The 26872-nt window shown below is 38.1% G+C and overlaps 2 protein-coding genes across 2 annotated transcripts; one reads left to right on the top strand and one right to left on the bottom strand.

The window, feature by feature from the left end:
- The first annotated feature begins 5287 nt into the window (after positions 1 to 5287).
- Positions 5288 to 9515, top strand: LOC103044830 (cathepsin S). Its single transcript, XM_007249764.4, has 8 exons — positions 5288 to 5393; positions 6283 to 6408; positions 6845 to 6967; positions 7261 to 7410; positions 8061 to 8285; positions 8391 to 8556; positions 8669 to 8771; positions 9285 to 9515. The coding sequence occupies exons 2-8, from the start codon at positions 6289 to 6291 to the stop codon at positions 9382 to 9384; spliced, it is 987 nt and encodes a 328-aa protein (XP_007249826.2). The 5' UTR covers positions 5288 to 5393; positions 6283 to 6288; the 3' UTR covers positions 9385 to 9515.
- A 748-nt stretch (positions 9516 to 10263) lies between these two features.
- onecutl (one cut domain, family member, like) lies at positions 10264 to 20620 on the bottom strand. Its single transcript, XM_007249763.4, has 3 exons — positions 20251 to 20620; positions 18599 to 19927; positions 10264 to 13556 (listed from the first exon to the last, which is right to left on the bottom strand). The coding sequence occupies exons 2-3, from the start codon at positions 19647 to 19649 to the stop codon at positions 13246 to 13248; spliced, it is 1362 nt and encodes a 453-aa protein (XP_007249825.3). The 5' UTR covers positions 19650 to 19927; positions 20251 to 20620; the 3' UTR covers positions 10264 to 13245.
- Positions 20621 to 26872: the final 6252 nt, after the last annotated feature.

Below are 26872 nucleotides of genomic sequence, written 5' to 3'. Positions count from 1 at the left end.
AGCTGAGTTATGTTTCCGATCTCACGTGTCTTAAAAAGATGTGACAGTAGTGGCCTCATTCAACGCTTGTGTTTTTTTCCATTAGGTGGTTAAAACCTGATCCACAAAGAAAAAAGATTCCTTTTTTCAATTGCCATGTGCCATAGTTTAATCACCTGATATATTTCACTTATACAGGTGGTGACAATATTTGCGTTTTTTGCTATTTACACACTGTATGAATAAATCACTCTTGTCACACTGTAGTTAAGTTTTGAGAGCACACAAGGTAGTTCATTATAGTCACATTTTTCATGATTTTCAGAAATATTTTTTCCGTCATTCCAGGGAAACCAATCTAACAACTAAATGTTAAATATTTGTTTTACTGCACTCTATGTGTGCAAAATTAAATTGATTTGACCATTTGAGGCATGAACTCTACAAGACATCTGAGGGGGTTCTGTTGTATCTGGCACCAGGACAAAAGCTGTGAGGTAGAACCTCAATGGATCACATCAATGAGCCTTAGGAACCTATATGACCCTGTTTGTCTGTTTGACCGGTTGTTCTACCTTGGACCACCTTTCTTAGGTATTGATCGCAGCATGCCAGGAACATCCCACAAGACCTTCCTGATGTTTTGAAGCTGTTCTGACCCTGTTGCCTAACCATCACACTTTGGCTCTTTGTGCTTGACCCTTTTCCTGCATCCAAAACATTATCTTTTAAAAGCAACTGTTTACTTGCTGCCTAATATACTCCTTATTTTGACACTTAGATATAGTTAATCAATGTTTTTAGCTTCACCTCTCAGTGGTGCTATATGGTGTCATGGCTAACCTGTGTAATAATAACAGCCCAGTCTGAATGTGTACAGAACTCTTTTAGTGCAGGACATCTGTTGTACCCTCTGGAACATTCGCTGGAACATCAGCAGCACACAGTACATTTTGTTCATCACAATAACATATGATCAACATGTGTTGATCAGTCTGGCTCACACAGAATAAAGAATGAAACCAGGTCTACAGTGATTTGCAGAAGTGGCTAAAGTGCGTCGCAAGTTACATCCGACAGTACATGCATGGGCCTCATTTTAGAGAAACTTTGCACAAAGAAATGCCCGCATTGCTCAACATCCCCAAAAGCTGAGCAGTATAAATGACACTTGTAACTAAAACCTACAGTAAGCTAACAGTTAGCAGGACACCAAGCAATCAAGTGACATCTTCGCCTCATTCAACTGACCACAATACATGTTTCCACAGAGTTATGGTCCATCCCAGATATCTTTGAACCTAGAGATGTCGACTCCACAGTGTGGACATGGTTAACATTAAGCTTCTGTTTTGCACAGTAAAGTTTAAGTGGCATCTCTGCATTGTAGAGCTTGATAATTTAATCTTTTGTCTATGTGGTTCTATCAGCTATTGCTGAATAATGGTTCTTGGTGCAGTGCTGTCTGAGGTATAGGAGATCACAGGTGTTCAGCTTAGCTGTTTCAACTTGCACCAATGTCAAGTCATATCAAGTCAAGAGGCTTTTATTGTCATTACAATACAATTACAGGTACACTTTGTAGTGAAATTACGTTCCTCCGGAACCATGGTGCAACATGGAACAACAAGCAATAGACAACATAAAGTGCAGGAGTGACGACAGTGCAACATATAACTGTAACACTAAATATAATAATAAATAAATATAATAAATACAATAAATACAAAAGACTAGACAATTTAAAGACAGGACAGTGCAGTACCGATACGTTATAATAAAGTGTATAGTGAGGATAAGGTGCAGAAATGTGTAACATACTGTTACATATGGAACATATATAATCACAGCAGTTAATGTCCTTTATACTCTGAGATTTCTCCTATTTTTTTTAATCTTGTGATAATGATAATATGCACTGTTGAGGGAGAAACATCTAAAAAGTAAGAGTAAAAGTCTTTCTTTCAGAAATGTTTACACGTTACACATTTCTGGCCAAAATGAAAAAACCTTTGCCTGTCTTCTCAAACGCTCAGCCTTTTTTTTCCTAATCATTATTAAAATCACTTATAATGTTGATACCTGTTTTAAATAAAACATTTTTATTTTTTTTTGTACAATTACTAGCTCCACAACCATTCAATTCAACCGTTCATTCAATGTTTTTTTTGCCATAAAGGTAGCCAGTGTTCATATGTGTTCATACTCAGTGTTCATATGTGCTTCCACCGCCCTCCATACTGTGTGAATAAAATAAAAGTAAATGTAAGAAACTCTGTGCTTTTTATTTGTATTTTCCATACTGTCCCAACTTTTTCTGATTTGGGGTTGTATATGAGGCACATTGTTTTGTTAGTTTTTTTTTATATGTCTTATATAAGACATTTTGTGTCACTGAACTCATTACTTATTGTTGTAATGTTTTTTTTCTCTCACATGTTAAACACAACTAACTAAATGTTATTTTAATCTGTTTTGAAAGTGCATGTCTATGTCTAACATTTCTCTAAACCAGTCGTGTCAAATAGAGAAACTTCCCCCAGTAATTCACATTATGAACCATTGCACTGCTTACACTGCAACACCAACAAATGAAAAGAACCAGTTCTTCAAGAACAAGCTGACACATGACCACTTTCATGCTGACTCATTGTTCACATGTTCACAGTATTACAAATACTGACATATTAAATATTACAAATAAATATATGTGTTTTATAATATTGCTATATTAAAAGTGGCAAAAAGAAAACTTTCCAAGTTATACCAAGATTTGAAGATATGATTTCAGAATAAACAGGTTCCTCTTTATCCTTAGTCATGTGATGCTTCCTGTCATAATGACCACATAATTAATATTGTTTACACTATTAGCATAATAATAAAATTACTTCTAAAGGGTAAAATATGATCAATGTCAAGTAAAAAGTCTAAAAACTCAAAACAGCCACTTAATTTGCAAAGGAAATCCTTGTGATCAAATGTATCTAGCAGCTAGAGTCCGTTTTAACAAATATAAGTGTTTATTTTAAGGCATCAGTGAGAAATATTGACACACTAATATGAAGTGTGCTGCTGTGTGCTGCTGTATGTAAACCTGCAGAGTTGAAGATTGACCTGAAGATTTATGATAATGCAGTGCTTAAGAACGAACACAAGCATAATAAATGCATTTAAGAAATGCCTATTAATTGTGCATTTGGCAGATTGATAACCCTGTGCGGAAAAGTAGAAAGGCAGTTATTACTTTTATATTGTATTACGTCACGTTTTGCTCTCGCTACAGGTGAAAGAAATACTGTTTGACTACATAGCATGAGCCATTAAAGAAGCATTAGGTAAGACTACTACTTTTAATTCTCATTTAATGATTGTCATATAAATCTTCATAAATCTTTCTTTTTTATTTCACAATAGGTGACGTGCCTTGCCTCACTGTTTCCCATTCTTAATTTTTTACAGCCTTACAGGGTTTCTGGGTGCATCTCATTCAGGTCTAAGATTATTCCTATCATGTCTGCCAAGACGGAACTTTTTTTTATAAAGGTGCAGTATAGTAAAAGAAAACTGATTTGTGAATCTCTGTTTAAAGCTATTTGTATTAAACATAAATTTGTAAATATGGTGCAAATAAATTGTAAACCAAGGCTTACCCTGTTTGCAAAATAATATTTATGGCCACATGGTCATAGTTATGGAAGTTGTTTGCCATTAACAAGCTCAAAGTAGCTCCACACTTTATTGGTAGAATTCTAAGGGCCCTGACATTTAAAACGAGGCACTGAGAACTTTGAAAGCGCACAGGTACTTTAATAAAAACACTGTCTATACACACAGTACCTTCAGGTAGTTCTCCAGACTTCACCATTTTGAAATAAAATCACAAATAGGTGCAATAGGCAAACAGATAGCAAATTTAGTTTAGTGGAAATGCATGAATTCTAGCTGTGGCAGAAAATCTCTAATATTTAACATTCAGCCTTTTTAGTATTTAAGCCTTAGTGTTTAAATATAGCTTATATATTTCCAAAAAAGCGATTTCTTTGCATGGACAATGCCATTATAAGCCTGTTGGGAGCATCAGCTAAAAGCTATTTATTTCAGAATGCTGGGGGAAAATAAAATTGGGGTATTAAACAAAAGTTTGTACTTGTTATCATATTTCATTACATATACCCCAAGTCTATTCCACACCAGATGTTCTTCTCTATGTAAAACCTTGTGAAAAAGGGTGTTGTATATTTAAATATAATGATAGTGTGCTTAAACTATATGCAGCATAATTAAAGTATACTTTTTCTACTGTATTTCAGTATACTTTGAAAAAATATACTTTATTTGGCTCTGCTAATTTTGTATTGATGATGTATTTAATAAAAATATATACTTATTATTCTTTTAGCAAACTGTGCTTTTAATGATAAAAGTATACTTTTACTAAATGTGTTCCAAGAGCCGATATGTCTGCAATAAAATTGTACCGTAATTGTACTGTAAATGTGATAGCAAAACATAAAGTTTGTGTTGACAAATTAAAACTGTTATGAACTTTTATCTTAACTTTTATATTAACTTTAAATTAGAACTTTAACAGCTGATGCTTGTAGCAATGAGATAGCTTTGATTTAGTTTTTACCAGTTTATGTACACTCCACATTTTTTTTTTTTAATCTATCACACTTTTAAATTGTTTTTATTGTTCATTTGGACAGCTCACACAAATATGCTTATATTGCATTAAATGGTGGCGAAAATAACATATGACTAGTATACTCAGTATAAATTTAGTGCAAATTATAGCATTTTAATTACAAACAAGTAGTAATTAAGAACAAATTAGTTGTTCCAAAATAACACAACCTAAGTACAGACCTATTTTAACATATAAAGTATACATCTTTTTACAAGGGAAAGTAGGTATAATTCATGTAAAATATCTCCCTCCAATAAAAGTAGCAAATAAAGTCCTCCCTAAAGACCTCTGCTTGAGTAGACGTACAAAAATATTTACTTTTCAATGTATTTATGTATCAAAGGTAAAAGTACTATGGTTTATAATGGCTCATGTTGTTGTGTGCAGTGAAAGGTTAGCTACTTCCCTGTGGCTAATGAGATGTTTTTTAAGGCCTGCACTTGATTCGTAACCTGTAAAGCTGTTAATGCAGTTAAAGTTGAGAGAAGGTATTTAAAACAGCATGTTTACCTCTTGGTGAATTAATCTCGCTGATTAATCGCATGAGAGAGGGGGTTAATAATGTCGCATAAACAAAAAATAATGAAACAGGAACAACCCCCTCCGGTTTGTCTTTTCTGACACGTGATATCACACTTTAAAAACCGTGGTTTAGATTCAGTGGGCAGCTTTCACCTCAGCCAGCAGCTTCAGCTTCTCTCGTTTGGCTCAGGTCACGCAGGTAAGTGAGCTTAGCGCCACGAGGCTCAGTTTAGTTTTGTTGGAAATATGTCTGTGTTTTCTCGTTTAGCGCTGTTAGATTGTTCGGATTTTAGTAAAGAAGTCTGATACACAACGCGGAAGCTTTACTTTCGATTTTAGTATTGTGCTCTTTATGAGTCACTTCTCCCATCTTTTACAGTCTGAAAGAAATAGCCCAGCTTTCCTCTGTGTTACAAAGTGTCTTCTCAAACGCCTGTAGGCCATTAATGTGTGTTACTTCATGTATAATGTGGATAAATAAGAAGAGGAAGCTGGTGTAAAGAGCTATAAATAAAGTGTGTTGTGTTGGTAAGAGGATGTTGGCCGAGTTTTATCTCTAGTTACCTTGTAGCCCAAATGTTCAGCTAAATGTCAGGTTTCTATTCTTATATGCTCAGTCAACTTCTGGTTTCCGTTGGTGGCTATTGGTACATTTGAGCTTTATCTCCGTTAAGCTAAATGTTTAGTTGTAGGTTATGTTGGGGGGCTTTTTCTCTGTCTGCGTGTTTGTATGTTCCCTACCTTTTTTTCGACGTTCGGGTGTGGCAGAGGAAGTTAAATCAGTAGCCATCACTCTAGATTTGTTATTGTAAAACCATTTTAATGCTTATTCTTGGTCACATGAAACAAAGCTCTTCTAAAATCTATTGATTTTTGATCCATAGTAACGTTACTTATTTCCAACTGTGACTTCTTTAACTTCCTCAAATTCTCTATCATGCAAAATGGGTTTCCACCATTTATCCTCAGTCATCATTCAGTGTACACCATTTTTGAGAAATGTAGAAATATGTGGATATTATGTCCATTTATTTTAATGTAGTAAATTTATCTTTCTAACCAAAATTACTTTTTCCCTGTTATGGCAGGTAAATATGCTGAGAGGTTTGTTTCTCACATTGCTGTGTGGGGCAGCAGTGGCTCTGTCCGACCCAAATCTGGACCAACATTGGCAGTTGTGGAAGAAGAAGCATTATAAGTCTTACTCCACTGAGGTGAGAGCAGATTCTACGCAGAATAACTTATATAATATAAGTGAACACATTCTATATAATTTTTTCAAGTATGATTTGCCTTACTTACAATGGCCCCTCAGACTTTGTGTTTAACCTATATGCTTCATTATTTAAAAAAGATCTATTTATCAGGAAAGAGTACATAAGCAAAATGGTCAGTATTTAATGAACAGCAAACTGCACATGGTCTATATTAGAGACTGAATGGAGTATTGGGAAAATGTATCCCAAAATATTGTGAAATTTTGTCTTGCTCCCATTTTGCACCCTGATATAAGCTGCCTCTATGGGTTTTATTCCCTTATGGTTTTAATAGTCCCTAGATCTGGCAATGGGTTCTGACCTGTGAATCCATGGAACTTTTTAAAAAAAAATCAAGCTTTTTATGTAATGCATTGTCAATGTGTGCTAACAGGTTGAGGAGATGGGTCGGAGGGAGATTTGGGAGAGAAACTTGCAGCTAATCAGCCTGCATAATCTTGAAGCCTCGATGGACATTCACACCTATGACTTGGCCATGAACCATATGGGAGACCTGGTAAGGTTTTTGAGTTATTAATTTTTATTATGTTTTTTTTTAGAGACTACCTTTTAAATAATTTGGTTTGATCAATGATTTGCATGATTCTTCTGATTATTGCTTTATGTAAAACTCCTACATTTCTAATCCAATTGTTAATGTAGAATAAATCAACTTTATTTTAAGAGCTTATCTTAATATCTTAATTTGTTTTAATGAGCTGACTATTTAAATAGTCCTTAAATACCAAGCATTACTACCTTTTTGTTTAAATATTTTGTTTTCCTTTTCTTTCCCGCACTGAATGTCAGACTAGAGAAGAAATCCTGGATATGATGGCTGGCACTCGTGTGCCTCGTCGCCTAAAGGAGCGGTCCTCATTTGTGTCTTTTGCTGGGGTTCAAGTACCAGATTCGGTTGACTGGAGGGAAAAGGGTTATGTCACTAATGTGAAGCAACAGGTAAGAGCTTGATTTGTACTGATCTTAAATGAGAGTTTCTAGTTTCTGAGCAAAGAATTCCAACCTTGCAGTTGTATTTTTACCCAATGCAGTTGGATGTTTTACATAAACCTGGGTTATATCTAATGTACATGTATGCTTTTCTAAATAACTTGCTCATGGTTTTTCAGTGGAACTATTAAAAAACAGGACAGTGAAGGCTTTAGTGGTTGAGGTGCCTGAGCTGACTGAAGCATGACTTTCAAGTTTCACTTCATTTTTCCCCTTTTTACCAAGTGTGAACTGTTTGTCCTCACAGTTGACATTTTATGGTTAGAATTTTCACAGCACTGACTCAATTGACCTTGATAAATGGCTGACAAAAGTAGATTTTAAATCGTCTCTGTAAATGCTGGGTGAACTAATTTCTTCTTTTTGAGAGATTGGTTTAACTTTGTAATAAAGATTACAATCAATTTAGTGGTGGCTTGATTTGGAAAATGTTTCTGTATTGGAGCAATTAACATTTTTACACAAAACAGTCTTAAAATAATTAAGTTCTAATCAAAGGGATTAACCAAAAACTGTTGTCTGCAAGTGAGCATTCTTTTCACAGTATAATGCAATTTAACAGTATGTTGTGTAACTCTCCCCTCCCTTCTATCCCTCAGGGTTCATGTGGTTCATGCTGGGCATTTAGTGCTGCTGGTGCCTTGGAGGGTCAGCTGATGAGGACCACAGGACAGCTGGTGTCTCTTAGCCCACAGAACTTGGTGGATTGCTCCTCTAAGTATGGGAATAAGGGGTGCCATGGAGGCTTCATGTCTCAGGCCTTCCAGTACGTCATCGATAATGGTGGTATAGATTCTGATGCGTCTTACCCATACAATGGAATGGTGAGTTAAGGTCCACTAAGGAACTTTTTCTGCTGCAAGCTTTGTGCAAAATTTTGTGCTGTGTCTTAATCCTGTCTATATAATCTTCCTCCAATTGTCTTTCAGGACGGACAGTGCAAATATAACCCATCAGATCGTGCTGCCAACTGCACCAGTTACAGTTTTCTCCCAGAGGGTAATGAGGAGGCTCTGAAAACTGCTGTGGCCACCATCGGACCAGTTTCTGTGGCTATTGATGCCACTCGACCACAGTTTATATTGTACCGCAGTGGTGAGTATTTTTTTTTTTTTTTTTTTTTTTTTTATTATTTAAATGCATAAAACCACACAGCCTTTCTGTATGTATTCTAAATAACACAATTTCTGAACATTGTCTGCTACAGGAGTCTACTATGACCCATCCTGTACCAAGAACGTGAACCACGGAGTGCTGGTTGTAGGATATGGCACATTAAATGGAGAGGACTACTGGCTTGTGAAAAACAGGTAGGAGTCAAAGTGTGAATTTTGGTCTGAATGAGCACTTATGAAATCCTAATGATTTTATTGACCTGTGTCAGAATCAGCTCACATTTCTGAACACTAAGATTTGTATGGGTGCAGACTCGTGTGGTTCCTCCTTACTGATGATCACAAATCATTATCCTAAAGAATCTAAGAAAGAATCTTTTGCTTGACATATATTTTACTCTGCTCCCAATACACAATTTTTGACTAGTTGATCCAATCCAGAGTGTTTTTGGGGAGAGAAACCACTACATTGCAAGGTAGTGATATTCTAGTCGTTCAAATTGTTCTTAAGACCTAACCTCATTGCACTTGCGCAAAATTAACACATTACACCTACCATTGCTCTGTTAAGGTTTTAATAATTCGTTTTTTTTTGTTTTTTTCTTCTAGTTGTACATGAGTCTATGAATTAATGTAATTGATAAACAAGATTGACTTATTGTGTGTAATTTATTTAATTACATTTTTGTATGTGCATTATTTTGACAGCTGGGGCACTGGCTTTGGAGATGGAGGCTACATTCGCATGGCTCGCAATAAGGGCAATATGTGTGGTATTGCCAGTTATTGTTGCTACCCCATCATGTGACTGACTAACTGAACCTTTTAAAAAAAAAAAAAAATCCTTTATGGCTTTATTTTGCTTTAATGTATTCATTTTATATCATTTTTAAATCATGTATATAAAAAAACTGATTTATTTTTGCTTAATAAATAATTAATTTTAGCTTTGTTCTCAGACTGTCCTTGTTTGTTCACTTCAAAAGTACAAAAAATGGAGACTTGCATGAAAACATGACTCTACTCAAATGTACAAGTGACTTCTTTTTTTGTTTTTATTATTCAGTGCAACATCACAACAAACAATTTCACATGAGGTATCAAAGGATTTTCAAAATCGGTACACAACATCCAGTTATGATTGACATGTAGACTGTCGTGATTTAAAGCCTTTGGTTGGTTAGCCACATTCATAGGTTAACATGAGGAGAGGATGGCACAATGACTGACAGATGTCTAAACATAAGACACAAACAGAATGGATTGTAATGGTCTTAAAGCTTTTTGCTACCTGTGATTTATATGGGTTTTTGGTTTCACGAGACTAGACACCTTTTTTGCCAGCTAAATCTGAGGCCGAAATGCGTTCTTGGGTGATTTTGATGCATTTGTTACAGATTCTGTAAATGTAGCTGTTTTTTCTCATTCTAAAGTTATATTCTATTTAGACAAATTACAAAAACATCAAGTGAAAGTACTTGTATGTTTAACACTGAAGAGGCATTTTTACGTTATTTTGGCTGAAAAGCTGAACTTAATTGTTGGATATTCATTCTTTTTCACTTCAATTGGCTACACTTGTTGGAGGGAAGAATAAGCAATCATAAGCACAGCAAGACCAGCCTCTCTTGCTTCGATTGTCCCATTTGGTCTCTGCACTTGTGTTTTCTCTATTTCCCTGTTTTTTTTTTTTTTTTGTTTTGTTTTTTAATACATACACGCACATGATCTAATACTTTTCTCCTGTAGGTAAGCTTTCTCTGACTGTAGGTAAAAGTGTGATTTTAGTGGTTTACAGATTGATTCCAGCACATTTGGTTAGAAAAGATGAGACACAAACTCTCCCTGAATGCATGGGATCTTTGGTACAGTTACGTCTCGGCTACACCACACACAATTGAGGTAGATGAATTCTCTTCATAGTAGGGAAAGGGTAGACTTGTTGCTTCGGTGGTGAAAATGAAAACGTCTTTTCAGCAATTCTAAGTAATTTACACATGTACAGCAGTAGTCTGAAAATAAGGGGAGAAAACCCACTGTCCCAGCATCAAAAGACAGTGCTTACATACATCCATACAGTTGTGTTCGCATAGGCTATATATGCGTAAAGACAGTTGAGACACATTAACGATGTGGTGTATGTATGCATGCAGCATACACACGTGTGTACACATGCCAAAGCTCAGAACATTCCTCAAACCGTCCTGTCCAGTCTCAGAGAAGCTTCTTCTCACACCTCAGCTTCTCAGCCAGGAGACATTTCCTTTTCCTTCTTCAGTTTGAACAAAGCCTTCAACCACTAGGGGGTCCCAAAGACTACATTACTGCTGAAGCATCTTTCTAGTTCCAAGGCTGTGTTAGCTCAGAGATGCTGAATGAGAACTTTTATCTGCTGCTTTATCTAATAGAGCCACGGTGTGTCTAAAGCACTCAAACCCTTAATCAAACACCACAGGTTCAGCAACCACAAGGAGCTGCACTCATACAAGCACTGGAGCATTAACACATGCGCCGAGGCAGACACCCTTTGCTCTGCTCACAGCACGCTAACAATTGTTACTCATTAAAATTTAATTCCCACTCTCCAGCACTCCCCACTCACCTCCCCTTGGTTTGGTAATGCAGTTCTTCTCTGATCTGCCCTCCCCTTTGAATACCCTAAACCCATGGGCCTGGCTGAGTGAGCGGCGAGCTCCGGCCCCAGCCTCCAACAGGACACAGATAAAAAGGGCCTCTTTCATGTCAGCAAAAGTCGATGGCCTCTTTCATGGTCCCTCTTTCAAGTGCGTGCTGTGAAGGGGCCTCGCTTCATGCCCTGCGAAGGTTAAAGACGGAGGGACACGAGCAAGTGCAGCCAAAACGGGCGGCCCTGCCGCTCTCTCACCCCTGAACCCCCCAAGGTCCACACAGTACCGCACAGCACCTCCCCAAAGACACAGGCCTGGTGTGTATGAGTGTAAAACACAGTGGGACTGAACTGAGGGCAAGAGGTCATATCATATACTCAGCACTGACTAAATTCAGTCCTGAATTCAGGAAAATAGAATAAGCATTAAACTTTGTGCAGTGCTTCAGGACTGGATTTTGACACCGCTGACATAGACCAAGAACCTCCACAGGCAAACATTCTGAACATCCAGAATCCTAACCCAGTACTGTGTACGTCTGTAAAAGAATTCTAGCATCCTCCAGTCATTGTGGTTTCTGCATCTGCATTACATCAGTGTGGCTGAGGAGCTCTGGCTTTGGCATGCACCACATGTGAATCTTTTCAAGCATTCGGCTGAAAGGCCAGCCTGATTACAGAGAGAGAGAGACAAATGATGATAGCAGAGCCTACATTCAGGGAGGACAAACCTTCATCTTTGGTATCGCGATGGGACTCCCATCAGAGACAAGTTCATAGACATACAACACGTAATGAAATAAATACTTACAATACTTAGCAAATAAATAGTCATAAGGGAAGAAATAAATACATAAATAAATATAAAAACATAATACTTAATTTAAGAGTCCATGACAGGTTAAAGCTCAAGTCACAAACAAGAAGATCCAATCCATTTTTTTCTTTTTTTTTTCTCTTTGGGGATTGATAAATATCAAGTCTTTGAGGTTGAACAACCAAACCAACAACCTGTGATCCACCAGGGCTTGTGTGCTTGAAATTTGTACAAAAAGAAAAAAGAGAAACATGACCCAGGAACAAATTTCTCCATCTTCCAAAGTGAGCACCAAGTAACAGCTTGCAATGGATCTACAGGAGTTTTCTCTACTGGTCATTTTCAAATAAATCACAAACACAGACAACCAGCGCTCACTGTACATCTGCAGAGGACTCAGAGTTCCTCTTTGTACTTCGCCTGTATTTCTCTGCAGCAGCTCCCGCGAGGTTCACCAATCAATCGATCAGTCCTTTTGAGGGTTCTTTAAAAAAAAGAAACGCATCCACTGCCCCTCCTCCCCCCCTCCTCCAGATCTGTTTTCGTCCCTGTAGGATTCAGCCTCATTGTTTGGTTTGGGAGGATGCTGTTCAGTTCTGCTCATAGGCTCTGCCTATCTCCACACAGAATGCTGGGCAGCAGGATCAGAGAATGAGCCGTAGCTTTTGTTCGAACTGGCTGGTCGTAGAACTATCCATAATGAAATATTCCCCTAAAAATCCACACAGGGTTACAGCGTTAAATTATTTCTCAAAACAAACAAACAAAAAAAAACCCTCATTCATCATTCTTTTGGTATATCTCTTTGGTCATAATTGTCTTTCCATTTTGTCTGAAAGAAACTAAGGTTGCACAAAAGATTTGGGCAAAATCTGTCCATCTGATGCACAATTCAATCATGGTTTGATTTGTGTAATACTGACACTCGACCGATCAGTCCATCACCTGCTTCGGTCTCACTTCATCCCTTGTCACTGAAACAAAGACAGACATGATTTCTTCCATAAAGGAACTCATTGGCCTCTATTCCAAATTAAAGCTAAAGTATTGATTCAACACTGAGAACTACATCAAAATTTTCTGTAGTGGTTTATCTTTGGTTTCATTTGTTCTTTGATTTCTGTGTAAAAACACCTCTGATTTCAAAAACAAAAAGTAAAAATCTCCATGGGCAGCAGAGATGTACGAGCTTGCCCCGTGCTGTGGAGAACCGCCGCATTCTCCCATCATGCCGTGGTGCAAGAGACGGCAGGGGAGGAGGTGCTGGACCCTGAGGAGCCAGTGGAGGATGGGCGTCCCTCTTCGCTCCAGCGGTTGAGGTTTCTGCGGCGGGCGTTCATGAAGAAGTTGCTGACGGTGGAGAGCTCCAGCCCCAGTTGCTGAGCGATGGTCACCTGCAGGTCTTTGGCAGGCCGCTGGTTCTCTCTGAAGATGGCCATCAGAGTACGCCGCTGCAGGTCAGTGAAGACCAGCCGAGTGCGTTTGGGCCCCTGGTTTCTTTCTTGCTTCGACTGCTCCTGCTCTTTACGCTTACATGCTGAAAGAGAGAAAGAGAGAAAAAGGGGAAGACATAAGTAAAATGTTTACAGTTTGTTTTCTTTTTTTCCTGCACAAAACCTAAAACAACAGCCACAGCCTGAGCATTACTTCTTATGGCTTTAATTTACAAATAATTCAGAAGTAAAGTCCAGATGCTAAGGGAAACCATGTAATGTGGCTACTAAAATAATTTAGTTTTGTTAAACATTATGTGATTATTTGGCAAAAATCTTTAAGGATCTTGCCAGTTTAACTGGTTAACACACTGCGTAACTGTAGACTTCTATAGATTACATTCATACTGCATTAAGCTGCTTTTACATTGCGGTAAATTACCCAGACAGTAAGATGGGTTTAATCGCAAAAGCATGCTAACTATATTCACAATCTTTTTTTTGTATACACTGGCATTGTGTGTTATATATAGGATATAAAAATTTGCCATATTAATAATTCTCCACAGCCAGTGGTACGGTCAGGGGGATACGCAGAGAAGTGATTTTTTTCTTGAGCTTATACTGTTAGATACTGTTACAGTAAATATTTATATGTTTAATATACAGCATAATGTGTTTTTGATGTTATAATTACATATTGATTCTTTAACGTATAATATACTTTCTTAAGGTTTTCATCATATTGTATCTAAGACCATATTCAATTTTTAAGGATATTGCTCTATAATGACTTATGAGTTTTATTTCAATTTATTAGCAAATTATAAAGCTTAAACCTGGTGAAAATACATATATAAAGTTTTGGAATTAAAATCCTCATATGTTCTGACTGCAGTGTTCAGCAGAAACAAGTCTCAAATAGAAAGACCATGAACAATCATAAACCATAAAAGAGAAAATCACTAAAAAAAATGTGTATTGCTCTCTTAAGAAAATTCAACCAAATACTGTAATAATAAATGGGACTACTGGCAAAGGATTTAGAGATACTTTGATTATGCGTAATACTCAAAATGTCTTCTGCAGAAAGTTATTAATCTATAAAAATCTATTTTTCCTCATTCCCTGAAAAAATATTTATTCTTTATAATTGGAACTAAACTTTACTTCATATTAATATTTACTGATATTGTACTGTCAATATATAATAAGATAGAAAATATATTTTAAATACAGTTCTAATATTTCAATACACATTATTTACATTATCTTTGTCAACCTAATGTTCATTATCAATAAATTGGCAAAAAAAAAATCTAAAGTTTTTACAGTCACTCGTTGTGGTCAGTTTTTTGTGCCTTTTATGTTGCTTATATCAATATAGGCATTATATCATATTGGATGAAATAAAAAAAATATTTATATAATGATATTAATGTTGGCCATATTATTGAGTCCTAACATTAAAAAATAAATATCATCTAATCTATACATCAGATAGGATGAGACTGTAACTCATATCTTGTTATAGAAATGGAAATTGCTTCGTATTCATCTTCTAATTCTAGTATCCATGCTACATCCCACCTGCACTACTATGTAATTTGGCTCACGGTGAGTCAAATACCTGGCAATTAAAGCAACAGCACTAACACACATCCAGCTGTGCGTTATATAGGTGTCCACGTCACAGACTTATAAGAGAGCCGAGCCAAGCAACTCCCCCCGTTCCTCCTCACCTACACTCCCCGACATAACGGCAACCATTAACTAAATGCTTCCTCATGTTGTAATCATGTGTAAAAGGCTGTGAATTACCATGCTATAAATCCGAAGCACCGCGCCTCTCTCACAGACATAAACATCCCCCCATAGAGTTCTTATGATTGCGAGAGCCGCCCTTAATCATGATGTATGCCTCTTGTCTCATGTTGCTGAAACGTGATCGAAAGCACCCCCATTCCTCATCAACCCCCACCCCCCCCCACCCCATACACACAACCATTCCCCCCACACCCTCACTCCTCTACCCCCCTCTCAGCTTCCCCCACTCCTGACCCACCCCCTGCTGATTTCTTGGGCCACGGGCTGATAGAAATTATTGATTAAATCTGTGCTGCTCAGACTCCTCGACCTACAGAGGCTGGTTAACCCCTTCAGCACTGGACCAGGTCACAGCTTCCCCCTCAACAAACACAGGGTTTATTTTTATGCTCCGCAGGCAAAACACTCTCCACTTTTTTCTCTCTTTCCCTCTCTCTCTCTTTCTCTTACACACACACACACACACACACACACGTGAATTTGGATTGTAAACAGTGTAAACAGGCCCGCAGTGCATTTGCCTGGCCGTTTGGCACATCAACAGCACGGCTAAATGTCTCTCAAACCCGCTGATGGTGCAGGCAGAGACACTGAGAGAGCCACTTAAGCCTATTTTATCTCACTTATTCATTTAGACTTTAAGACAAGGGCTTCAGGCTCCAGTGCTCGTGTGTGAAATCCCTGCACTGCTAGAGAGCTGAGGGTTAGAGTAATGATCTCCATCCTGCTCTGTGACTGAGCCTCTCTCTCTCTGTCTTTCTCCTACTGTCTCTCTTTCTCTCGCTCTTTCTTTTTCCATCCCAGTCAGTCCATCCTGCATACAGCCGCACTCGGCCTTCCTCGCAGAGCAAGTGCAGCACAAAGAGATGGGAGAAAGAGGTGAACAGGAACTCTACACTGTACTAATGACAACTGTAATTAAGTAGTATAACAGTGGGAGATATTAATAACACTCTAACCAAAAAATATTTGGTTGATTTTTAGTTTACTACATCATTTTTATTTTACTACATAATTTCAGCAAAGGAGCTGTCCTTCACACTGTTTAGAAATTTTATGATGAATCTAAAAAAGAGAAATGCTTCAAAATAATTTATACAAAATAAACATTTCTCCTCCTGTGAAGTTACCATTTTGGAGATGCATGTTTTCCTTTGAACAGCCTTAATAGCATCTGTATTGCTAATTGGCAGTTTCTTTATGACAAGCATTATGACTGTGTGTACTGTAAAAATCTAAATCATTAAATACTGTCTATTTTATATTATCATAAATGGTTTAAAGTTTTAAGATTTTCAAATTAATAAGCACATTTCAGCCTTTGTAGAGATGCTATTGCCAAAGCAATTTCTTTTTAATATTTGGTATTTACAAATGATTTAACAGCACATAATGTGCAAAAAATGCTTTCCTCAACATTACTATAATATCAGAAGAGATATTCTTTTAGAAAAAAATGTGTGTAAACAGCAAATGTGGCATTTCCAATGCTGTGATTTACACCAATACTGTAAAAAAACAATAAGACTGCTTCTAGTTTACAAGATCAATGATTTTTGAAATTGCTCTTCTGGCGGAGTCAAATGTCAATTTCCAATTCAAGAAATAGAAAGTAATTGCAAAAAGGGTCTTAATATTTATATTGAAAACATTAATAGACCTACTCTGTTATCTAATCACCACACTGAGTGGGATATCACATTACATTTCAAAAAACATTTTGCTGCATTAAGCTGAATCATCTTTCCGCACGTCCATGTTCTGCATGAACTCCTGCTATCTAAAAGGAGGCGTGGGGCCGTGTGCATTCTAATTCTAGCCTGCGCTTGCTTATTCGCAGGAGCTGTGAGCTGGAGGCCTGTGCTCTGCTTTCCCAAGGAAATCAATACCAGCTGATAATTAAACAAAAGGCTTGGCAAGAAAATCCAACCCTCATGGAAAGTAGGTTACATAGGGAGGCACAGAGGTGTCCACCTTGTGCCTTTGCCAGGGCTAAAGAGATTGGGTACGAGTGCGTGTCTGAGTGTGCATTGGACGGATGGCCCGGGAGGAACGCGTGATTCATTTAGATGATGGTATGATAAAATATATTAACATATTTGGCATCTTAATCTATAGCTGTGTATGGAAATATATGTTTATATTTGAAGTGGACATTTAAACTATGCGCTCCCTCATAAATGTTAAAACAGGAATGAAAACTGACTGAAGACTCAAGACTGATTATACAGTATAGCAGACACTGTAAGAAAAATGGTGTAGTGTTTCAATGCCCTGTTTAAATAATCATACGACTCTCTCTAGACTACAGTATATGCAGTGGCAGCTGCCGAGCTACCCACATTAGTGTATTCAGGAATGGGCACGGGAACAACAGCAAGATTCAGTACCATGCTGCTAAACAGGGCATTGATTGATTTTGTGTATTTCAGCGCTTAGAACACTCCTATGACTGAGAGCACAATGGTTTCCAATCAATATCTGCGGTGGTAATGCAAGCAGAATAATTCATTCTGAAGCACATTTCAAGCTTTGGTGATTGATCGCTCGGGATTCGGAAAGACTTTGGCAAGGCGACGTTTGCATTTCTTTCCCAACCCATAGTCTTCGTGGATAGCTACTGTAGCGCTCTGTCCGACATTTTGAGAGCTAGTCTCCCCCCCACCACCACCACCACTACCACTACCACTACCACCGCCACCATCACCACCACCTTCGCCCATTCTCATGTTACAGTTTTTCTATGGATCTCTTTGTGCATCAGCTGGACATTCAGCCCTGGTCATGTCACAACACTGCGACACCATGACAAGCACTGGCTTTCAAAGCAAATCTCTAAAGAGTATTAGGTGGCAGCCAACAAAGGGTATCTCTCTCAGTATCTTATGCACAGTGAATTTAGTACAATCACTGCAAAATGAGCCCAGAGCTGAGGAGTGCTTTTTCTTGTTTTGAGTGAACGTGAAATTTAAGCTTTCTTTTTTTTTTTTAGGCATCTGACATGGGACGTTCAGTGATGGCTGCACATGGCATATAAAACTAACACAGGAAAACAAATATGCACCTGTTTGTACCCAACAGTTTTAACTCCTGTAACTGTATTTCCAGACAGACATTACAAAAGAGAATAGTCTATGCTCCCCCAGGAAGAACCAAGAAAACTACACACACCTCAGCTTGATTTCTACAGTACGCAGCTGCTGGGTTTACAGTCAGCTGAGGATTCTTGTTCTGGAACTGGATCTAGGTGTTAGTTTGCTCGCTCTGGCTGGGAGGCATGGACTTAAAAACAAGCAAGTATATCTTAAGAGTTCTCTACCTTCCAGTCGCAGTGATGCCATCCTCTGAAACTCTGGCTCTTGTAACCAGCGGGACATTCTCTTGAAGGTCTCGCGGCCGGACTTGAGCTTGCCCCAGGGCTTGGGGTTTCTGAGCAGGTCGGACAGGGTGCCCTGAGACCTGCACAGCACCCTCTCGGCGAAGATGGCCTGCGGGATGCTGTACCTCTTCAGCTCTGTGATGATCCGCTGGGCCACGTCTTTGGTGTTGATCTCCTCCCCTGCCCCACTGCTCTGGGAGCCAGCTAGCATGCTCTCCCTGGCCAGGCTTGAACTGGAGGAGGACGAGGAGGGGGAAGAGCCAGGGAGCTCTCCCAGCTTTGAGGCCTGTTGGCTGTGGTGGTGCTGCTGGTAGCTCTGTGTGTAGATGTGGGGGTGGTAGGTGGGTGCATGCTGGTGGGTGTCCATCTTGTTTAGCTGGTGGCTGATCCCATGGTCGCTGGCTAGCGAGGGTGGTGACATTTCCCTCCCAAAGTCTGCTGCTGTTCGGCAGAATATGTTACCCCCATTGCTGCCCATATGGACATCGTGGCTGCTTGCTAGCATCTGGCCTGTGTGTCCATTCTGGCTCCCTAATGAGCCATAACCATGCATGGTAGTCTCCAGGCCTGAGCTGCCCAGCGGAGGAGACAGACTCTGCGCCATGCCCAAGTCTTTGCTATAGGGGTTGTAGAAGTTTCCTCCAAGGCCCCTATCCTCTCGCATAAGTGTGAAGCTACCGATGACATTGCTGACTGGTAAACATGGGTGATGGTGATGGTGGAACTTGTCATCGAATGGCTGGAGTGGGGTCAGCGTTGTGTAAGTGCTGCCACAGCTTGTTGGGGTCTCCCTGCCATAGCCCAGTGTTGGCATGCTGTGGTCGTATGTGGTGCTCCTGTGCTCATGTTCTAGGCCCATGGGGTGGCCTCCCAGAGAGGGACGTGGGAAGGCAGCAGAGAGGTCTCGCGAGTGTAACATTGCGCGACTGTCCTGACTGTGTGCAAGCTCCACATGGCTGTGGACCGACATCTCTCCCATATTCCCATCCATTTCTAAAATACCACCAACACACCAAATATTCCCTTCTCTTTTTTTACAGTCAGCAGATGCTTGTCAAATAAATCAAGTGTGGGAAGTGGTTGGGAAGTGTGGATTTATGCAAAGTGATGTAGGAAAATTAGACTCTGGGTGTCCACTCAGGCTTGTGAATAATGGAGTTTTGGTTTCAGTCCAGTTTCAAGGGTGGATATAAGGGGACTCTCATTTTATGTGTTCCATAAAAGCACCTGGTTTTATGTGTGTCCGTCTTGTCCTTGACTGTGAGAAGCCTGTGGAAGAGATACAGTATGCTACGGTCACTTGATTGGTTATTGATCAGTTATTCAAGAGACCTCGTCGCATATTGATCAAGCACACAGATTGTAGAGATTGGAGAGCAGCCACTGAGAAGTTTCACTTGCTGGCCTAAACAAACAATTGGGCTAGTTTCGTTTCATCGTAAGAGTAAATAATTCACCACAGGCTTACAGCAGTTTATGCTTATGTTCATTCATTCCTTAGTCTTTTGACAACTTCTACCTATCGACATAAGAAAACACCGTTTTTCAGACATTTCGCAGTCGTTTTCGTTTCGTTTGGCGTTTGTACTTACCTCAGTCGCTCGCTCTTGATTGTGAGGAAGATGACCGGAGCTCAAGCACTGTGGAAACGAAAACAGTAAATACAATCCCGTGCGCTTCAGAGTGTCTTCTGGTCCAGGCTGCGTCGCTCGCAGATACGAGCATCCCAGAAAGGTCCCGGGAGAAGCGGCGACGCGTGGAAAGTCTTTAATAGCCGTGATAAATCGCGATGCTCCGTCTCGGTGATGCTCGCTGAGGAGGATGAGGAGGCCACATAAAGGATGCGCTCGGTATCTCTCACTCCTCTCTGCTCTGCGCTCCGTCCAGCCTCGCGTTAGCCTGGCTCTGTGTCTAACTACCCAGCTCCCTTTCTGTCATTATCTCTGTGGTCCCCCTCCCTCCTTTCCCTTTCCTCTGTCTCTCCATCGATCTCTGCCCTCTTTTTTTCTCCTCCTCTCCCTCCCTCTACTCCCTCCTCCCCTTCCACCCCCTCCTCCTCTTCTGAACGTCACACACTTAAAAATCTGACAGATGTGGGATGAATTCCGAACTCGGATTAACCCTTTCGCTCCTGCGCATCTTCTCACTTTGCTTATCTTTTCTGGCGATCGCGCTAATTCAATTCATCAGTTCTTTTTTTTCTTTTCCTTTAGTGTTGTGATTTCTTCATTAGGCTGTTTCTGCCATAACCGCTGTGATCGCTCTATCTCTCTTTTCACTTTTGCAGAAATGAAAAGGTTCTCACTCCTGTTGCCTAACAGTTCGATTCAGACTGATTAGTTTAGCGTTGATTAAATTGATCATTAAGCCCGTGCACTGAGTGATCCACCTCCCAGCTCCCGCTCCATCTCTATCTCTATCACCTTCTCTATATTATCTCCCTCTTTCTCCTTCTAATTACATCCTACAGTCTATGAAGGAAAGCTTCTATTTATATAGTAGCCTACTGAAGGCATTAACAACAGTGGAACATTATTAGTGCTTCACTGTTTTGTTTTGGCTGCCTAAAAGCAATGCTTCTGTGAGCAATGCTGTTACATAAATATTCCATCATGTTTGTAAAAGGAAACGGGTTAAACCCTTGATTATATGAAAACGCCTTTAAACCGTTTCAAGAACCTTTATTGTATGTAAAGGTTCTTTATAAATTTAAATATTATTCACTTCACAACGTTTATTTTTTATTACGTTAATGCTTTTCGTTTGATGTGAAGGTTCTTTGCCAATTTTAAGGTTTTTCACACTTTATACACTTATTTTACAAATACGTGTTTATTATGAACACAAAAGTAGTTCTTCTGTATACCAATAAAGCCTTATTTGTCTGCGAATCTATTTTGAATGACCTTCCAAAACTATATGCAAAATTTCCTATTGTAGCCTAAATCAAGATTATTTAACTTTAGGTTATAAACGAAAATGGTTGTTTGGGTTATCTTTGGCTTTAAACAGAACCACTGCCTTTAATAAAGAATTCTTCAAAACACCAATTTTAACATTTTAGAGGATTACCCTTTGCATTCTTATTTTTGTATTTGTATATGTCTTTATTACAGAATTAGTCCATTTATTAATAGTGTGACTACAGTTAATCCACATGCCTAAAATACAGTCTTTGTAAACTGCTGCTTTGAATGTAATAGACGACATGGATTTCAACCCACAGCCTAGTAAAACACAACGAGTAGTACATTTATAAAGATAAAATTGCCACTGATGGTCAGAATACATTATGAGTTCCTTAAGATTTTCCAGAGTGATAGGTCTGTGTTTGTGCCTGTACCTGAATTGCACTTAAATGTTAATATCTAAACAACTTATTGATTGCATAATTGGGGGTTTGGGGGCGGGGGTAGTGCTATATCTCAATTCCAGACCTTCAGCATCAGATAAGCCACTTCAATCACTTATCAGCCCTCAGAGTGAATGGAGCTCTCCATCTGAATGTGCGTTTATGAGCACCACTCCAAAAAACACTAAAATCACACCTCTGACTGACTTCCCTATTAGAGTATCACTCATACAGAGAGCGCGCGTGTGTGCGTGTGTGAGGCGTTTAAAACGCGCCCAAGGTCCAGTAAATGCTTTAATTTGCTAGTAAGTAATATGTGAATATGCTGATACTAAGGTTTGTTTAATTTAATTTACGTTGAATTGTTATGTGTCTGCAGGTGTTTTAGAGCGGATGTTACGCCTTAATTCTGAACATTTAAATAATCACGCGCAGTCATTCTTACCAATGGTAGCGCTGCACCTGGCAGTATTACAACTACACCTGGCAATTCTGCAAAAACGGAAAGCAGGCCGTGGGCTCTTGCAATAGTGATCGCGCATGTGTGTGTGTGTGTGTGTGTGTGGAGCTTTAACTGCGCGGTGATGCTGGATGTGGGAGCGGCGCGCGCTGCAGCAGATGCTGCACTATCGATCCACAGCACGGGGAGAGGAGCTGCAGGGGAGACGGACACAGCTCATACACACACGCGCGCACACACACACACACACACACACACACACACACACACGCACACACACACATAGGCAAGCTGAAGGGCCCTAGAGAGGTCGGGGTGAAAGTTCAAAGAAGGAGACCATCCAAACCAAACCATGACCCTCAACATCGCGCAAAAAATATGCTTCTGTAAATATAAGACATTTTAAAAATATTATCATGTAAATTGATAAATTGTATGCTCTCTGTTTTTTTTTTGCGTCAGACACATGCAAGAATTCATGCAGACTGCTGATGAAAAACACGCACCCACTCCTCACATTTTCTCATTTTGTATTGCAATAATTGATCAGTCAGATACAGGCAGAATACTTAGCCACCTCACACATAAACACCAACATTTCATCTCTCTCTCTCTCTCTCTCTCTCTCTGTATATATATATATATATATATATATATATATATATATATATATACAGAGAAAAATAACAACGTACTCGTGTAGAACATTTTATATTAACAACATGCATATCCTATACAGTGGATTATATTCTGTAAACTTTAAATTCAAGAAAAACCAAAAAGCTCATGCACAAACATCTCCAGAATGGCAACTTTATTGAAAAAAAAAAGTTAACTCAAGTAAATAAATAAATAAATGTGATAAATGTGATAATAAGATAAAAAGATAAATGTGGTCTGCTCATAATTTAGGCACAATGTAAAACACAGCAACCTGTGCAACCGAATGATCAAATTATTACCAACTACGTCACTTGCTAAAATTATCATTTTGATTATTAGTAATATTTGTATTAAAAATTTGAAAAACTATGTTCATTAATACACAAAAAAAATATTATTGTTGTTCTATTCATGATGATGATGATAAATGAACAGTGAATTGAGAATTGTGGAACAAAATTCCATAATAACTGGACGAACGAATTTTATTTAATCGTAGGTCCATGTGTCGGTACATGTGTGCGTTTGTCTAAGAACACATTTCACATTTTTCTATACAGTTAAATGAAAAACATACTATAACTCTATTTTTCTATTTTTTATTTATTTTATAACAGATATATCTTCCTTACATCTGTTAGTCTAAAATCAGAAAGGCCTCAGCTGAAGGTCGGTTGATATCCTAATGTTTCTCAACCCACAAACACTGATAAACACTGTCCATATTTCTGTCATGGCCACAGCTCCAGATGTCCTTCGGTATTTACACTGTCTACATGTGAGGCGTGAGGGCTGATAAAGATGCATATTACTCGAGTTACAGCGCCACACACCAGCACTTCACATCCATACTGATGTTCCTCCTCATGAGGAGACACAAGACCTGTGGCTCACACCCCACATCCTCCTCCTCTGTAAATCCACACACACTCAGGCAAACACACGAAAGTTATTTTACACCCGTTCAAATTTCACTTACCTGAACAGATAATCTAAAAGTAAGATATTTTATTTACAAATAATGGATTGTGCTGCACTTAGAAAAAAATGAATCTGTGAAATTTAAAAAAAGAAAAAAAAAAAACAGAGTACACAGAATTACAAAAATAAATTTAAATATAAAAAATAAGAATTGTAAATAATAAAATTCACAAAATGAACATTGGATATAAGAACATGTCAACGCGACCAACGTGTGTTGAAATATTAAAAACAACAATATTTCAAAAAAGGAAATAAAGATCGGAACAACCTTCGTTCGAAATGTGTAATTTAATAATGATCAGAAATACAAATATTCTTTTCTGTATCCAGATCACAGAGAAAAAACACATTTATAGAGAACAGGATGTAAAATACAGGCATTCTTTCTGAATGGGGTTATCATGATGGTCAACAAAAAAAGTTCCTCTACATGCTTAATCTGATTTTCTTCGGTTTACAAAATGTTTAAAATCATCGCACAGATCAGACAAAATACGATGAAGTCAACCTAACGTCTGCAAATATCATACGTATAATAAATACCATCTTTCCAACAGCTCTTCTCAGTCTGCTCAGAATGACACATTTTCTAAGATAAGTAATTCTAAACATTTTCTTTCTTAAAAATAAAATAGTTTTCGTTTCCACGAAAAAAAAATAGATGTAACTATTTTTTTCTTTTTTATAAGAAATAAAAAAAAGAATTCGCCGACATTATGTTGAACTGTTAAATACCGAATTATATATGTCAGAGTTTACCTTACTTTGGTTCACAAACATTTATTTTACATAAGAAAAAAAAAATATATATATAAATTTTATTAACTGTCCAAAACTTTGATTCTTTTACTCTAGTGCAGGCAGGTGAAGATTAAAAAAAAAATGCGCCCTAACAAAAACAAAAACATTGCCGCTAAAATATTTTATCATATTTTCTCTTGGCTTTGAAACTTTGCTTTGATAATAAACTCCAGTATTTATATCAAAGGAACACAGGCCGTGTGAAGCAAACATAGGGGGTGAATAGTGAAAAGAAATTGATCCAGGACTGAAGTCAATATTTCAATTAACGTGATCCTGATCCACACTCTCCCACAGCAGCACTATTAAACAGCAATAGAGCAAAGAGCCCGTTTTGCATGAAGACGAACTGATGCTGCACGATTAAAACAACAAGTAAAAAATACTGGAGCTACAGCTAAAAGTAAAAAAAGAAAAAAATAATGCTTGATTTAATTTCTGTATTTTGGAACCGAAATTAATTTATACAGATGCTCTAAATGTGCCGATCAGACCTTATCGACCTTTTAGCCACTTATACTTTAGCTAACTTACCATTTTAACACATATAATAAATCTGCTGTTATTGTTCTGTATTATTTTACTAAAGGATTTAAATGTTTACATATTTATTACTAAATAAATAAATACATAAATAAATACGCGCATTAGTTATTTTCTTGTCTATAAATTCCCAAACGTATGATTATGCGTGCAAGTATTTAACTTTTAGCTGTGAGATAATTACCAGACAAGACGAAAAGAAGAAAAAACACTAAATGAACAAAATCTCCTCGATTATAAAATATTAATATAATGTAGGCTTAAGATGAAACGCAAGGCACAGAAAGCTGAAGATGAGAATCTCTCTGGGCCCTAATTATCTCTTCCTTACTTACACGTGTAGACGAGCTATACAGCTGCATCTTATTCTTCATTAACGTGAGTCGTGAAAAACAGCGTATTTCTAATGACCTAAAAGCAGAATTTATAAAGACAGAGGGACTCCTGTCTCTAATGCTTTTGTTACTGTTTTTCTACAACAGCACTGAAAACATTAACTCATGAACAATTTTTTTTTTTTCAAAATCACTTGTTTAGAGCTTTGTTTTTATTCCCATATATTTTCCTCACATATCTAGGGAAACGCACACCTGCAGAAATAAGGACTGATATATGATGGAAATATGAGAAAGATCTGCACTGGGTTCACTCATAAGCAGCCCACGCTTATGATAACTTTCCACAGTATGCTAATCCACTCCTACCTTAAACTCGGCATTAAGAGGAATTAACAGGCTGTTCAATAATGTTGCAACTGCGGAACGACCAGGTTTTTTAGCTAAACATACATTTTATATGACCATCGTGTGCTCGCATATGCCTGTAGCCTGTATCGATTAGAGGAAACGATGTAGGCGGAGTGTTCCCGTTACCACACGGAGCATAATTTACAATTCTGTCTAACCTTGCTACCCTAACCTGTATGTATACTGAGACCTCTTATGTAGGCCTGCATTTACATACTAGCACACATTGTTGCATATTAATTGTTGTGAAGAGAGCTAACAACAATCAGAATCTATTATATTTAAAAAAAAATCAACATCAGAGAAAGTAAAGGCCTGTGAGAGAAGTATTGTTAAAGATAAGCAGAAAAGATAAACTTTTGCTTTTTTGAATAAGAAAAGCTGGGTAGTTAATAAAAATAGATTTGTATATTATTATTATTATTATTATTAATAATATAAAATAATAATTCACTTTACAGCAGCTTAATTGCTCTATCTCTGCAGCAGATAAGTGCTAACAGTTAGAGATTTTGGACCTAGTTTTTCCATTTCCAAAGGTCAATTTTTAAATCAAGCACATGAATGCCAATTTATGCGCTTAAACAAGATTCATGGCGCTCATGAGTCTGATCAATACAAGCCAGTCTCGGCTCCTTTCAGACCTGAAAAACAATAGCAACCCT

Source organism: Astyanax mexicanus, chromosome 6, assembly GCF_023375975.1.
Source record: "Astyanax mexicanus isolate ESR-SI-001 chromosome 6, AstMex3_surface, whole genome shotgun sequence".
Taxonomy (NCBI): domain Eukaryota; kingdom Metazoa; phylum Chordata; class Actinopteri; order Characiformes; family Acestrorhamphidae; genus Astyanax; species Astyanax mexicanus.
Note: the sequence above shows the minus strand (reverse complement) of the source record. Positions and strands in the feature narration are given on the sequence as shown.

Coding starts and splice junctions, on each gene's coding strand:
- onecutl (XM_007249763.4), bottom strand. CDS start 19,649: ATGGATGGGAATATGGGAGAGATGTCGGTCCACAGCCATGTGGAGCTT. Junction 13,557..18,598: donor GGCATCACTGCGACTGGAAG/GTAGAGAACTCT, acceptor TCTCTCTTTCAG/CATGTAAGCGTAAAGAGCAG.
- LOC103044830 (XM_007249764.4), top strand. CDS start 6,289: ATGCTGAGAGGTTTGTTTCTCACATTGCTGTGTGGGGCAGCAGTGGCT. Junction 6,968..7,260: donor TGAACCATATGGGAGACCTG/GTAAGGTTTTTG, acceptor ACTGAATGTCAG/ACTAGAGAAGAAATCCTGGA. Junction 8,557..8,668: donor GTTTATATTGTACCGCAGTG/GTGAGTATTTTT, acceptor TGTCTGCTACAG/GAGTCTACTATGACCCATCC.